The sequence below is a fragment of the Gopherus flavomarginatus genome, chromosome 5 (assembly GCF_025201925.1).
Source record: "Gopherus flavomarginatus isolate rGopFla2 chromosome 5, rGopFla2.mat.asm, whole genome shotgun sequence".
Classification (NCBI taxonomy): domain Eukaryota; kingdom Metazoa; phylum Chordata; order Testudines; family Testudinidae; genus Gopherus; species Gopherus flavomarginatus.
The window spans coordinates 18,222,017-18,238,459 of record NC_066621.1 but is presented as its reverse complement, the minus strand read 5'-3'; the positions used below and the strand labels follow the sequence as shown (position 1 = coordinate 18,238,459).

Genomic DNA, 16,443 nt, shown 5'->3' with positions numbered 1-16,443 from the left:
TGTGCCCAAGGCTTGCTGTCTCTGCTTCCTCTCAGGGTCCTGCTCATGGCTCCTTCTCCAGACTTCCTGCTGGAGTGCACAGGTTTGCAAGGTACACTGCAAAAACACAAGAGCCCTTGAAAGATTGGTCAGCTGCATGTGTTGTATGTGGATCAAGCATACCCCATCTCCCCTCCCATCCATGGGCTCCCCTCTCACCACAACTGATCAATAGCATCCCTGTGACAGCCCCAGCAATTGCTGACATGGAAAAGTAGGGTTCTCCGGGACACGGTCGTCTCCTGCCCACAGAACGAGGGATCTCATAACAGCTGCAGACCTTGATCTTTTTGTGTGTGGCACTGTCAACATTTTAGAAAAATCAGGAAAACAGGATGTAGTATATTTTATTGCCTTAGAAAATACAGATTAGATAATACCACTTCATACCTAGTGTATTGCTACATGACATGGATATTGCTAACCCAATGCAGTACAAACACATTTTCATGTGTCTGTTAGTTGCTGTGAAACACACCAAAGACATCTTCTAACATGGGTGATCAGTGATGCAAGCAGGAAAATGTTGTCTGTTCCCATGAGGCCTTCCCTCGCTTGCTGCTACTGAAATTAACTCTGAGCAAGCCTTCCACACAGCTTTGCTCTCCTTTCTAAAAATATCACCCAATATTGTAGAAGGGGCAGGGCAAGCAGCAGCATTGCCTAGCGATAGAAGTAGAGGAGAAGGACTCAGGAGACCTGAGCTCTGTTCCTGCCTCTCCCATTGAGTCACTGTATTAAACCAACATGTTAGGACTTGGGTGCCTAACTTTAGGCACCTAAACAAAAACTGCCTGATTTTTAAAAGTGCTGAGTACCCACAGTGCCCTTGGACTTACATGGGATTTGTGGGTGCTCAGCACCTGTGTTGTTATCTATTATCTCTAGTGTGGTAGCATCTAGGAGCCCCAGTGATGAACCAGCACCCCACTGGGCTAGCTGCTCTACAGACACAGAACAAAAGGATGTTCCCTTCCCTAAAGACCTTCTAATCAGGCCATTTATTTAGGTGCCTAACTATGGATGGTTTGAACCCTTTGGGCTTCACCTCTTTGTGCCAGACTCTGTGTGATGTGTATAATAATAGCTCAGAGGTGTGTTGTGAGGCTTAATTACTCTGTGTGAACTATTCTGAGATCCTCAGATTACAGGCGCAATACAAGTGAAAAACATTGATTATCACTAGTAGGTATAGTTACCGTAATGCTCCAGAATACTCTAGGAACGTGGTTGTGAAAAGTGAAGTCTGCGGGTATGTCTACACTGCAGTGAGACAACTGTGGCTGGCCCGTGCCAGCGGGTGCAGGCTAAGGGGCTGTTTAATTGTAGTGTAGATGTTGGGGCTTGTGCTGCAAGGTAGGAGGATCCCAGAGCTCGGCTGCAGCCCAAGTCCGAACATCTACATCACAATTAAATAGTTCCTTAGCCCGAGCCCTGCGAGTCTGAGTCAGCTGGCATGGGCCAGCTGTGGGTTTTTAACTGCAGTGTAGAAAATTCCTGTAGAACAGTGGTTCTCAAACTATTGTACTGGTGACCCCTTTCACAGAGCAAGCCTCTGAGTGCGACCCATGCCCTTATAAATTAAAAACACTTGTTTATATATTTAACACCATTATAAATGCTGGAGGCAAAGCGGGGTTTGGAGTGGAGGCTGACAGCTCGCACCCCCCCTCCCCATGTAATAATCTCGCAACTCCTGAGGAGTCCCAACTCCCAGTGTGAGAACCCCTGAATAATACAATGTCTTTTTATAGGGATTGGGCGGGAAAATGTTTTGAAGGTATTTTTGTTCCCATTGTAATTTTGGAAGTGAAGTTTGGTCCTGTCTATATTAACTTGCACCAGTATTGGAGCAAATTTCTCTAACACAGAGATGGCCTTAACAGACTTAACAGACTTTGACCCCCGAAAGTGAGACTCCCTGGGCACTCATCCCGGTTTTAAAGCAGCACAAGTCCCTCGACACTAATGGAACAACTCCTCATTTCACTCTCAAAAGCAGGGGGAGAACAAGTACTGCCATCTCTTGCCATTTTTGTCATGAGTCTCATGATATTTGTGGTTTTTTTCTTAAAGGCTCAACTCCTAGAGTCATATAATGGTGAGAATCTCAGCTTTCATTGAAAAGAAGTCAGTGTCTAGCCTGCATGGTTGCAGAGAAAAGCTTGAAAATGTAATCCTAAAAGGCTCAGGAACAAAACACCAAATAAAAAGAACCCAAGATTTATAATTATTTTTTAAAATTTCATGATTGTTAAGGTCCTGATTTTTGAACAGTTAGAGCTTCTTGAAAAATGCCAGTTTTTTGTGAGAAATTTTTGGGAAAAAATGTGTTTTGGACAAAAAATGTTTGTTTTTTCAAAATACACAAGAAATTTTTTTCCAGTTTTTTCACTGGGGGATGTGGGATTGTTTTTGAGACACATTTTTGGTAAATAATTTTGTATTTTGTTCAAAAAAAATCTCATTTCAAAAACCAAATATTATTTTTTATCAAAAATAGACCAGTAAACTGAAAACTCTTCCCAAAAGATATTTACCAAATAACTTGGGATGGGCGCGGCCCAAGGTGTTGTCAGAACTGGAAAACTGCAACCAAAATGAAAATGTTCATTTTGCCAAAAAGCCATTTTTCTTTGAAAAAAATGTTTCAGCGGAAACAAAAGATGACCAGCTCTAGTGGCAATGCCAGGAGAAGCAGACCTAAAGTACAGTGAGGCTGGCACTGGAATAGGGACTGGTAGCTGCCCTCCATTAAAATGATTCAGCAAGCCTCTAATTTTGGAGATGCCTAATTGATCCTTGTTTAAGTAGGGGAAGCACGTTCTAAGCTTGTTTCAGGTGCTTTAGTTTTGCCCTCTTTTCATAGCCCTCCTTGTTTTAAAGCCTCGTATGGCTGTATTCCGGACCACCTCATGCACCTTCTCTCTTTGCCCTTTATCCTGTAATTGGATTCTTTCCTTCCTCTCCGCTCATGTTGGCCTCCTCTCTGTCCTTTTACATAAGGGGCCTGATTCTCTGCTGCCTGTGCATAGTATAAGAGGGGTAGCCATGTTAGTCTGGATCTGTAAAAGCAGCAAAGAATCCTGTGGCACCTTATAGACTAACAGACGTTTTGGAGCATGAGCTTTCGTGGGTGAATACCCACTTCGTCAGATGCATGTGCATAGGGGATGTAAAAATGCTGCCACACGCAGGAGCAACAAATTCTGATTTGGCAGCAGGTTGTACCCACTTTGCACAGGTGCAAAGGGTGGTGCAAGGATGCAAAGTAGCGGGAAATATGGGGAGAATTAGGCCCTGTATTGCCACTCTTTGGACCTGATCCAAAGCCCATTGAAGTCACAGGAGGTTTTCTGTTGATTTCAATGGACATTAAATCTGTCCCTTTTTGCAAGAACCTTCTTATTTACAGCTCATGCCATCTGAATCCACTTCCCTGTCTCTCTGCGCATTGCTGACTCTTCGTTTCAAATATAAATTTCTTTTCATTTTTGTCTCTTGCCTATGCCACTTTCTTTAATACTATTATTTGTACTGTGATAACAACTATGGGTCCTGATCAGGATTTGGGGCTCCATGGTGTTAGGTGCTGTACAAACACATAGCATGAGCCCCCAAAAAGCTTATAATCTAAGTATATAGATGCATAGAATATAAGGCCAGAAGGGACCATCATGATCATCTAGTCTGACCTCCTGCACATCACAGGTCACAGAACCTCACCCACTTTCTTCTGTAATAGGCCCATAACCTCTGGCTGAGCTACTGATGTCCTCAAATCTTGTTTTAAAAACTTCAGTTTACAGAAAATCCACCATTTACTCTAGTTCAAATCAGTGAATGACCTGTGCCCCACACTGCAGAGGAAGGCAAATAATAATAATAATAATTAATAACTAATAAAAAAACCCTGTCTCTGCCAATCTGACCTGGAGGGAAATTCTTTCCTGACCCCAAATATGGTGATCAGATGGACCCTGAGCCTGTGAGCAGGACCCATGTGACAGACTCCTGAGAGAGAACTCTCTGTAGTAACTCAGAGCCCTCCCCATCTAGTGTCCCATCTCCAGGTGTTGGAGATATTTGCTAATAGCAGTTATGGATGTGCCATATGCCATTGTAGGCAACCTCATCATACTATCCCCTCCATAAACTTATCAAGCTCAGTCTTGAAACAAGTTAGGTTTTGTGCCCCCACTACTCACCTTGGAAAGTTGACCCAGAACTTCACTCCTCTGATAGTTAGAAACTTTCCTTTAATTTCAAGCCTAAACTTGTTGATGGCCAGTTTCTATCCATTTGTTCTTGTGCCAGCCTTGGCCCTTAACTTAAATAACTCTTCTCTCTCCCTGGTGTTTATCCTTCTGATGTATTTATAGACAACAATTATATCTCTGCTCTGCCTTTGTTTTGTTAGGCTAAACAAGCCAACCTCCTTGAGTTTCCTCTCAAAAGATAGGTTCCCCATTTCTCTGACCATTCAAATAGCCTTTCTCAGCTCCCTTTCCGGTTTGAATTCACCTTTCTTAAACATGGGGGACCAGAACTACACAGAGTATTCCAGATGAGGACTCATCAATGCCTTGTATAATGGTAATAACACCTCCCTATATTTACTGGAAATAACTCGCCTGATGCATCCTAGGATTGCAGAAGCCTTTTTCATGGCTGCATCATATTGGTGGCTCATAGCCATGCTGAGATCAACCAATGCACCCTGGTCTTTCTCCTCTGTTGCTTCCAACTGATATGTTCCCGGCTAATAGCAAAAAAATCTCATTGGTCCCAAAATACATGATTTTGGACTGTTAAATTTCATCCCATTTCTATTGCTCTAGTTTTCAAGGTCATCCAGATTTTCTTGTATGATATTCCGGTCCTTCTCCATATTGGCAATACCTCCCTATTTTCTGTAATCTGCAAATTGTATTAACACCCTCCCACTTCTTGTTCCAAAGTCGTTATTGATAATGTTAAATAAGATTGGTCCTAAGACCGACCCTTGAGGAACTCCACTAGTAACCTCCCTCCAGCCTGACAGTTCACCTTTCAGCATGACCCGTTGTAGTCTCCCCTTTAACCAGTTCCTTATCCACCTTTCAGTTCTCATATTAATCCCCATCTTCTTCAGTCAAACTAATAATTTCCATGTGGAACGGTATAAATGCTTTACTGAAATCTAGGTAGATTAGATCTACTGTGTTTCCTTTGTCTAGAAAAGCAGTCATCTTCTCAAAGAAAGAGAGCAGGTTGCTCTGGCGTGATCTACCTTTTGTAAAACCATGTTGCATTTTATCCAAATTACCATTTACTTCTATGCCATTGACTATTCTCTTTCAAAATTCGTTCTAAGACCTTGCATACAGGTGGAGGTCAAACTACTGCATCACCTTTTTCCCTTTCTTAAATACAGGTACTATATTTGCAATTTTCCAGTCATAGGGTACGACCGCTGAGTTAACAGATTCATTAAAAATCCTTGTGATTGGGTGAGAGACAGCGGGTAAATACAACAAATAAATGGAATGGAAGCAGAAGGTAACAACGAGCCAATTATGAACAGCGTGATCATTCTTTTTCTCTCCCTCTGTTGATATGTATTTTGTAATTCCATAACTCTACTATTTAACTTGAGCATTTTGAAGTTGTTTGTATGAAAGAGGCTCTACATTAACCGCTGAATGCTGCAATTCATTCCTTAGGCAAAATTCCCCTTGACCTGAATGGGAGTTTTACCAGGTGTGGGGCAGATCCTGCCATCAGGCCCTTGAGCCCATACAGCTCAGATTGCAGGGTCAGGGGGTGAAATCTTGGTCGCAGTGAAGCCAGTGGGAGCTGTGCCATTGACGTCAATGGAACGATGATTTCACACAGGTTTCATCACTGTGTTTTAGCTCGGAGTGATTCTCCATTCTTTCTCATGCTCTCTTTGAATCCCCTTTGCCCCCCCTTGTAGGTGTCCATCCACGGTGTCAGAGCTAGATATTATTATTCCTGCTGGAGTCTCACCTCTCTTTTCACCCTGCAGGCATGTGGCTGGATTTCCACCTGTCCTTGTGGAATGAATCAATGCCCTGCTGGTCTGAAACAAGATAAAGAAATAAATAGAGAATTCTTATCCCTAGTTGCAGATAAACTGCAACATTCACCACAAAGGATTCCTGGAATGAAACAGGCACCTCTCCATTGAAAGTGCTGATAAATCCTACGCATCCAAGGCTGGCTTAATCCAGCTCAAGCTATCGGAAAATCTCTAGGGACCCAGCAGCACTGAGAACAGCTATTTCTTGTCATGCGACACTTCACACATTGACAGATAATCTCCTTGGGCCAGGCTGACAAAATGCTCAAGATTGAATCTTTCCCCTGTGGGTTTAGACTTGTTCCTTCCTCTGGCAAAACGTCCATTGGTTTGGGAGGGTTGTGCCCAAGGAAAGATGTGGCCTGGAGTCCGGTGATCATGTTCTCCTGCCGGCTAACCAGGACCTCATTTTGGATCCTCAGTGTGAGAGAGACTACCACACGTCATCTTCCGGCCGATTCGGCTGTGCAAGCCCCCTTGAGTGAGCTATTTAATGCACTTCTCAGTGCCTTAGCATTTCATCTTGCTATGCTTAACCCACTCTGTTGTTCAGTCTGGGAACAATGCAGGGGAGGAGAGGGTGCAGGGAGAAGAAATAAGAAAATAAAAGGTCAGAGGGTGCCCAGTGTGTATGAAGGCTAAATTGCAGTTTTGTAAAATCTAATAACTATTCTCTGGCAGTGGAGAAATGAACTCTTTTCTGAAATGCTAAGTGACTTACCTGCCCCTAGAGCCAGGGCATAGGATTTAAATGGTCAGATGCACATGATGTTTTCCAAGTTGCCTGTGGAGGACCTAGCCAGGTCATCCATTACATGTGTGACAGATATCGCAACCCTATGCAGTCTCCTGGAGGGCTTTGGGAGTCAATTTATGTCTGACTATGTTCTACTCCAGGGGGTGAGTTGCCACAGTTCTGTCTAGCATTAAAAAACGGGGTTGGTTAAGGTGAATCACATTTGTGTTTACCCCTCCAGAACAGTATATTCTCCACACACACACACACACACACACACACACACACACACACACACACACACACACACACACACACACACACACACACACACACACACACACACACACTCTGGGGAGGTTTGAATGTACTAGTTCAAACTGATTTTTCCAAAATCCAGCAGAGTTGTAGAAGAGAAGGTTCCTGACTCTCAGTTTTATGTTCATGCCACTTAAATAACAATTAACCAGATCTCAGCTGGTCGAAATCAGTGTAACTCCATCGAAACCAGTGGTTGATTTACACCAGCTGAGGATCTAGTTCTACGTTTGTAGTAGCTTGGATATATCAGTGCTGTAAGGGTTAAACAGATTTCTGCTTTAAGCTGAAGCTGGGATTGCTGGCTCTAAAATGGATCTTTCCACCACCAGATACTGAGATGACAGCTCATTCAAAATTACTCCCACTGCTTCCTTTCACACCCATTCATAGCCTGGATGCAGCTGGTGTGGGAGCCTGATCCAGAGCTCACTGCAATCAATAGGAAAACTCCCAGTAATTAGGCCCTTGGTGCTCTGGATTTGGTATGTAAACCTGGCAGACACTGTAGGGAGAGAAAACAACAACAGATAAACTCTGCATTAATCTATGGCATCAGTATTTGCCGCTACAAACAGGAGTGTGAAGTGATGTCTGAAATCAGCAGGAGTTAAATCCCGCTATTGATTCTCTCTCCCATCCCCTGCTACGCACCAGTGAATTAACATGATTACACCACTCGAGTAGTCGGGAGAAATTTAACCAGTGTACTTGGAGGGGATGGGGCCAGGAGTTTGTCTGTGCATTTGAAATATTTATGCCACAAATTAGCATGCGTTCTAAGCCCATGAATTTCAAATATTTATATAGCTTTAATATTAAGGAAAATTATTAAAATTTCCCATAGGCGTTTTATTCATTAGTAAGGCTCAGCATTCGTAGACGACAATGCCTGCTTGGTAATGCATCCATATAACAGCCAGGAGAGTGCAGAACAAACCAAGAGTGTGATTTGTCCAGTGCAGTGGTTCCCAAACTGTGGGTCAGGATCCTGTTTTAATGAGTCGTCAGGGTTGACGTTAGACTTGCTTGGGCCCAGGGACAAAGCTGAAGCCCGAGCTCCACTACCTGGGGCTGAAGCTCTTAGCTGTGGGGCTCAGGTTACAGGCCCTCCCCCCACCCACCTATCACCTGGGGCTGAAGCCCTTGGGCTTCAGCTTTGGCCCCCTCACCTAGGGCAGCAGGGTTTGGCCAGGCTCAGGCTTTGGTCCCCCTTCCTGGGGCTGTGTAGTAATTTTTGTTGTCAGAAAGGGGTCACGGTGCAATGAAGTTTGAGAACCTCTGGTCTAATGGCATCAGACCAAGACTTTCAAACCTTGGTGTCTCAAATTAAGCCCCCTCCATCCAAATTTAGCTGCACAAATAAATGGGCCTGATTTTCCAAAAGTTCTGAGCTCCTACTGAAGGTAACCGGAGTTGCGGCATGTGCAGCTCCTTGAAAATTACGCTGCTTATTTAGGTATCCAAAGACAGACTTAACAGACTCACTTTAGGCAAATTTAAGGTGCTTAAATCTTGGTACAGATCGTCTGCCTGTCTGAGGTGTTCCAGGAAAACCCATACAAATATCATTGGCAGATTGAGGCTGTCCAGTCACTGTACATTCACACACCACTGCAGGCAGCTTGGCTCACTGCCTTACCCTAGAGGGCAAATTCAAACTCTGTTGGTTTCTTATCCCATGGTTTTAGGCAACCCTTTTGCCACAACACTCCAAGCACAAGACAAAAGGGGGAGGGGGAAGAGTACAGGACTTTGAGACGAGAGCTCAGTGCAGAAGACCTGGGGAATTCGTTTTGCTATTATTCCTTGACATTACAATTGAAATACATTTCCGGGGGTTTACAGTCACTGCCTGTTCTCTTCTAAAATTACCCCACATTATGGTGAATGTTTAGCCTATTTTAGCTACAAAGCCAGTTTTGCACATGCCTTCCTTGGAAGCAAGCTACATTAGAGGAACTGAAGCTTGTGAGCCGTTGCAGACCAGAGACTGGGTTGGGTATTTTATTTTTGGTCACACTTCTCCTGCACTACACTGCAGAGCAGCTGCTCAGCTGGGGACTGAAATCATGGACCAGGACTCTATTGTTCTAGGCGCTGTACACAGAACAAAAAAACAGTCACAGTCCATGTCCCAAAGAGCTTGCAATCTAGGCAAGGGTTACACTGAAGTTGAAAGACCTACACTAGTTGTGGATTTTAGCCCCTTACTTCTAAATTCTGTATACATGCCCAGGATTGCAGGAGGGGTAACATAGCCTGTGCTGAACCCTGTTTTTCCAAGACTTCACTGCTATTTTTCTCCATGATAACGAGCTTAAAGGTAGCACGGGTGTATCTGCCTGAGCGGCAGCAACGCCTGCTATTTCAGAGGAGCTATACCTTGTTACCTAGGTAAATGGGGGCATGCAGTCACATTGCCCTGGTAAAAAGGGCAGAGACATCTGACAGTTTGGCACTTGGAAAGAGGGACCTTTCTTTTGCTGCTTCCAGACTCCCTCTGCCATCTCGTCAGCCGCATCCATCATAACCATAAAAAAATGGAAAATTCGATTAAAATGAAAGCTGGTGTCAAATGGGTTTTCACAAGTTCTTTAAGGAAGAAAAGCTAATGAGTGATTGCACCCTCCCCTCCTTGCCCTCAATGCACACATGGTCCCTGGGAGCAAAGCTATTTGATCTCTCTTGAAGTTTTATAGCTGCACCCACATTGTGGGCCCTGTGATAAGCCGTAATAAATACAGAGGGATCTTGGAAGCATCTTAACTACTCGTGCATTTTTTAAGGAGTGTTTTGGACCAAATGGAGAGTTATTGACTGAGATGACAGTGGGGGACCTGTTGTAAAGCACAAGTGAGGTTCCAAAGTTAGCAGACGTTGTATTGACCAGCTGTAATGCAGAAGAGAAGAGAAAAAACATTTTAATTAACTTGTTTCACAGCTCCCCCTGCTCTCTCTCTCTCACATACACACAGCTTGTACCTGGCAAATATTGCAGGTGCTCAGCATTCGGGCAGAGGGGCAGGAATGCTACTTCAAACAACAGATGTAGCACCCTAGAAAGCCATTAAGCAGAGTGGGATTTAATACATTGGCTAACTTGTTTATCCTTTTGTTTCTCGCTCTTTTATTTTCAGGCTTCCTTGTAAGCTGCCAGCAGTCAGATGAGATGTGAAGCTGAGGTCCTGACCACTTGCCATCACTTCAGATCCTGTGGAATCGTCAGGAGAGCTGGAGGGTTTCGTTGTAGGGTCAGTGTCAGAGGGTCAGTGGCCAGAGGGTGACTGCATTCTGAGATATTCCCCGGCCATTCTGTGGGACAAGATAGTCTTCAGGTCCTATTCTTAACTGCATGGCTTTGTAACGTGCCATTGAGGATTGAGCCAATGTCCATGGGAATCTTTTTATTTACCTTGGTGGGTTTGGGATCAGGCCCTTAAGGAGCTGACTCTTTTTTTGCCCTAAATGCAGCTGCATTTCAGTGATGGGTGAAACAAGCCTTGGTTGGGATTTTCTAAGCTGTCCAGGCGATTGACTGGCCTGATTCTCTGTTGCTGTGCATCCTGTCATCATTTACACCAGTGCACAGTGGGTGTAAAATGCTACCATTCTGCACTCTCTTTGCACAGGTATAAATGACAACACAAGGTGCAGCGTGACAGAATCTGAGCATATGTGTCTAATGGTATCTAGAGAGGAAGGATGACCCAGTAATTAGGGCACTAGCCTAGGCTTGGGAGAGCTGTGTTCCAGTCCCTGCCCTGCCATGACCTTGGGCATGTTACTTTTAGTCTCTCTGCCTCTGTTTCCCCAACTGTAAAATGGGGATAATAGCACTGCCCTACCACACAGGAGGGTTGAGAGGTTAAATGTATTACAGAATGGCAAGTGCTCAGATATTATGGTAATAGGAACCATACAAATAGATAGATTAACCTCCTAGACTACTTTAAAAGGCTCAAGTTATCCATAAAGTGCTCTGGGATGAATGGTGATAGATAGATTAAATAAGTAAAACATTATTTATTATTTTAATATTTGGCTCTACATTCTTCTAGGTCATTCATTACTTTAAATCCATGCAATTGTAATATCATCGGTTACATTTTATCCTGAATTACATTTATTTCAGTGGCATCATTGTTGTTATCTGTTGGCATTTTGGTTGCATTTACAGCCCTCAGTTAAGATCCAGACTTTATTGTGCTAGGTGCTGTACAGACACATAGTAAGAGACAGCCCCTGTCCCAGAGAGCTCACAATCTAAATGAACCAGACAAACAAAGGTTGGAAGAAAGGAAGGTTAATTACTAAGGCTGCAAATCATTCACGGAGGTCACAGAAGCCATAGCTTCTGTGACTTTCTGTGACTTCCTGTGACCTCCGTGAATTTTGCAGCGCTGGTGGAGCTGACCCCAGGACCACCCCAGCAGCTGGGGAAGCCCAGGGGCCAGCTGCAGTGGCCACTGCTCTGGCAGCCCCAGGCAGCTGATCCCTGTCACTGCCCTGGAGCAGCAGTCTGGGACCAGCAGCAGTGTCCGCGTGACCGTGGGCTGCCCCCGCCTCGACGAGCAGCAGTGGGACCGCAAGCCATACCCCATGTGGACCAGTGGCAGCAGCAGGGGCCTGGGCTGCCCCATGCCCGGACCCGCAATGGCAACAGGGCCCCAGGCCATCCACTGCTCCTACCAGCAGTGATGGCGGCTGGGCCCCGGGCCACCCCTCATCCAGACCGATGACAGTGGGGCCCCAGGCTGCCCTCCACCCAGAGCAGTGGCAGGGCCATGGGCCGCTCTCTGCCTGAAGCGATAGTGGTGCCCCGGGCTGTCCTCCTACAGTGGCAGGGAGCCCCAGGCTGCCCCCCCTCCAGCGACAGGGGGCCCCAGGCAGCCCTCCCTCCAGCTGCATCAGGGCCCCAGGCTGCCTGCCCCCGCAGCAGCAGTCTTCAGGAGCATCCTCCTCTCAGCAGGTAAGATTTAGTCACAGATATTTTTAGTAAAAGTCATGGACAGGTCATGGGGCCCTAACTTTTTGTTTATTGCCCATGACCTGTCTATGACTTTTACTGAAAATACCTGTGACTAAAACGTAGCCTTAGTTATTACCCCTGTTTTGCAGATGAGGAAACTGAGGCACACAGATTATTTTAAGTGACTTGGCCATGGTCGCACAAAGAGTCTGTGGCAGAGCCTGGTATATAACTCAGATATCCCGAGTCGAAATCCATTGTCATAACCACAAGTTCATCCTTCCTCTCTGGCATGAGATATAGGTCAGCTCTGAATTTGACCCACAGTGTTTCCACAGAGCCAAATCTTTTAATGAGAACTTTTGTCATCTTCCAAGGGGCTAGGATTGACTCATGATGACCTCACGCAAGCATTGGGTTCCTAGGTGATGAGTAGACGGGAGCCAACCCAGGAGTACCCCTGCCCATGCAATGCAAAACAGGGTACAGAGGGGTGTGAGGGTCTGCAAGTAGTGGGATGGTTTTCTTAACACGATCCCAGCTAGGTTACAGTCCTGGTGTGGGCAGCACTCAGAACAGCAGAGTCATTCTGAGGACAGCCAGTTGTGGGGGCGGGATGTGATTTTCCTTGGAAACTGGGAACTCTTAAAAAAAAATTCCTTGCAGAAGAAGTTGCTGCCTGCGCAACAAACCCGTTTCTATGCACCCCAAGTATCCAGTGACCGCATCTGGGAGCCATGGGCACCATTGATTATTGGTGATGTAACTGGGTGCTTGCAGTTGGCCTATAAAGGGCTAAGAGATTGAGCAGGAGTCCACAGGAGAGACCAGAAATCCCTGACTGCCAAGGAGAGACGGCTGCACTCTCTAGGTAAGTGATAAGTGTCTTCATTTCTGCTTGTGATAATGCTGCAATGGACAGTCAAAACTCAGTGGTTTCAGACAGGGTCAGCAGAGGACAAAAGTTCCATTTCATGAAGGATTTTGAGATCCTTTCCAAATGGGAGCAGAAAACCAAACCTCCAGGAAGGAAGATTCCAAACAAAAAAAATGGCTTAGACATGATTGAATACAGGGTTTTTTTAAATCAAACCAAAAAGTTTCATTATGGAAATGTCAAAACAGGACATTTCAATGTTGCCAGAACTACTTTTTCCCTCTGGTTTTCTTCCAAAACAAAATTCTGACAAAACTGAGCTTTTTGATTTTGGCAGAGCTGCATGTTCCAGTGGACTTTGGTTCCATTTAAATTTCTCTCACCGGTTGTAGTGATCATTCCTGGTTCCCTTACGTGCACCTTGAACTGGATGTCGCTAATAAGAGAACCAGCCTCTTCCCATCTGGGACCCAATGCTAGAGCTGAGGACAGGGACTCAGGACTCATGGGTTCTCCAGCTTGTTTTGTGGACTTGGGGGGTCTCCATGATTCACATCCCTCTCTGTAAGATGGGGATGATAATATTTACCCACTTCATTGGGGGCGGAGATGGAGATTTAGTTCACTGTTAGGTGAAATTCACCCCTGTGGAGAGATCCTGCACAAGACTGATATTCTATTACAAGTAGGGTTTAAATGGCACATAGATCTCTTGCAGTGAATTTCACCCTGGAGATTTTAAAGCATGTTGAGCTCCTCAGGTGGAAGATACTTTCCACTTTGGGGCGATTGTTATTATTGTGCCTTGTCACCTCGTTTCTTTCCTCTCTTCCTTCCTTTAACATCATTTGCCCCCCAACAATTCCTCTCTCTTAGTTCCTCTGGCCCCTCTGGTAACAACCATTATCATGGTATTTAAGCTCTTCTCCTCTCTGATTTCTTGCATCCATTTTTCCATGGAGTTTAATTTTGTGTTGTTTATGAGGCTGCTGCTGCTCTCAGTCTCCATCCAGATACATCCTGCTGAACGCTCAGAGATAGGAGGGGCCGATCCCGCCTACCCTGCCACCCGCAGAGCTGTCATGGCAAGAGTTAGTTGATTGCAGCTCAACATAAACTTTTAAACAGGAGAGATGCCTTGAGCCTAATAAGGGGGATCAACATCACTGTTTCATCCAGGAGGAAGGTGCTTTCTGCACTACCCTCTCTGTATGAGCACTGATTAAACTGACTCTGTTCTCATTACCTGCTCGTTAGACCCATCAGACAGTGGAATATGAGGCAGAGACTCAGGGAGCAGTACAGGAATAGAGCGCTCCAGGAGATGCCCTGAACACAAGAGATGGAGCAGATGCAATTTCTGCCTAAATTAATCTTTTGATGTCCCTCACTGATCCCGAGCCAATGCTCAGGGGATAAAGGGCTTGACTGCTCATTGTGCTGTGCGTTGTGTCGTCATTTGGACCAAAGGTCCCAGATCAGAATGGTGGCATTTTACCGGAAATGCCAATGCAAGGTGCAGGGCAATGTAGAAACTGGGCCAAAGTGCCCAGAGTACCATGCTGTACTGATGCCCACCCTGGAATCTTCCCTCTTGGCACTATCAAATGCTACCAGTGAAAGTAACTCACAAACAGCAAGCTATAGATTCACCAGGGGAGGCACCGAGCTGGAGTCTTAAAATATGAAAGACGTGTCCTGTTTACAAAGTATGGAAGGGATGTTTAGTAGACCGGCTGGCTACATAAAGTAAAAAAGCAGGAGCTTTTCTCCAGGAACAGAGAACAGCTTCAGAAAGGGGTAGTAGGTAGGAGATGAAGGAGGTGACTGGGGTATTTTGGGATGAGGAGGTAGTAGTTTATTGATGTTATGGAATAAATCAGGTGACACAAAAGAATTATCCTGTTGAAAGATAATGTGCATCAGGACATAAGCATGGTAGAATCCTGTTTTAAGGAGAGACCTAGGCAATCCCCTTTTGATCAGTACAGTAAAGCGATTGCTGCGGGTCACTGGGTCATGTGGTGCAACTAATTTAACAGCAGAATCCCCCAATGCAATCAGTAGGTCTGATAAGCCAGCCACTAACTGCCTAGGGTCAGAAAGAAACCTCACTATGGGGGCAGGATATTACAGAATTGTCTGTTGTGGGACTTTTTAGCAACTAGGACTGGCCCTTGTTGAGAGCGGGGCCAAGCCTCCATTGCCCTAAACCTCATAAAGTCATGTGCACCTGTACAAAGTGATTGCAATATGGGGTAATCCACTCCTGGGCCAGATCCTTCACTGGTGTAAATCAACATAGTTCCATTGATGTCCATGGAGCGACACCAGTTTATACCACCTTAGACCCTGGCCCTACCATTTTGTTTTGGGAGCATTTTGCACACGTGTAAATGACAGCACATAGTGCAGAACAGTGGAGAAGCAGACCCAAGACCCAAAACCAGACTGTGATCTGATAGGTAAATTCTAATGTTGTTTATTCAGTGGCATCTACGATGGCTCTTCCTTGGCTTTCCTGTGTTAGCACAATGCCAAAAAGATCGGGTCGCAACTGCTGTGGGAGAGAATATTTGTTAGTTTCTATTGGTCTGTACAAGTTTATATTTACATGAAATCTAATTCTGGGGCCAGATTTGACCTGACAGTGTCCCTTTAATAATGCTTCAACCAAAAGCTTTATAAAAATAATTAAGAATCAGGAAAAAGTTGGGTAAAGCAGTTATGTAGTGGGACCAGACTTCATTAAATGTGTTCAAGAGAGAATGTTTTAATATTTAAAGAAGAGATTTAATGTTTACATAGATCTTCCCTCTGATATGAAATTGCTGTTAAATCAGGTTGGAAACTGTTTTTTAAATCCTTTAAACTGGTTTCCTGTAGAGCTCTGGTGGCAAATGATGTCTGCAGCACTGTATGACCTAGCAAGATTTATTAAGGGGCTCAGCCCACCTGTGGAAGTTGCCCATACTGTCTTACAGGGCCCTTATGGGATTAGAGTCACTAGCATGCTGGCTTGATTTCCCTCCTCCCCTAAAGTTTATTGAGGGAAAATAAAAATAATTACAATAAAACAGTTATACTAAAGCTGCCAAATCATGACACTTCCCTCACTATGGAAACTCAGTGCAGTAGCTTGAAGCATTTTCCCCTGGGCAAGTCTGGATTTCATACACACTGTAACGGAGGTGTAACGCTGGCAGAACTGAATAGGTATTTAACGCTCCGTAAGACTGTGCTTTAAACATAGGCAGTTACTGCCCAGGAACAGACCCATTCATGAGAAATGACAGTGTCCAGTGCTTAGAGAGCGGTCCTGTTAATAAGGACTCCTGGGTTGTATTCTCATCTTAAGGACAGAAGTGAGAGCATAGGATCTGTACTCTGCTCTGACCACTAGACCCCGCTCCCTA

The 16,443-nt window shown here is 44.9% G+C and overlaps 1 protein-coding gene across 6 annotated transcripts in view; it reads left to right on the top strand.

The window, feature by feature from the left end:
- Positions 1–16,443, top strand: part of MLN (motilin) — a 53,539-nt gene that overhangs the window by 25,851 nt on the left and 11,245 nt on the right. For 2 of the 6 annotated variants that reach the window (XM_050953125.1, XM_050953127.1), the window contains exon 2: positions 10,319–10,432. In XM_050953125.1, the coding sequence (XP_050809082.1) occupies positions 10,346–10,432 (87 nt within the window). In that variant the 5' untranslated portion in view covers positions 10,319–10,345. Of the gene's footprint in view, positions 1–6,394; positions 6,606–9,960; positions 10,035–10,318; positions 10,447–12,816; positions 13,022–16,443 lie in introns of those variants that run through there. The other 4 variants (XM_050953124.1, XM_050953126.1, XM_050953128.1 and 1 more) reach the window with 4 other exon arrangements.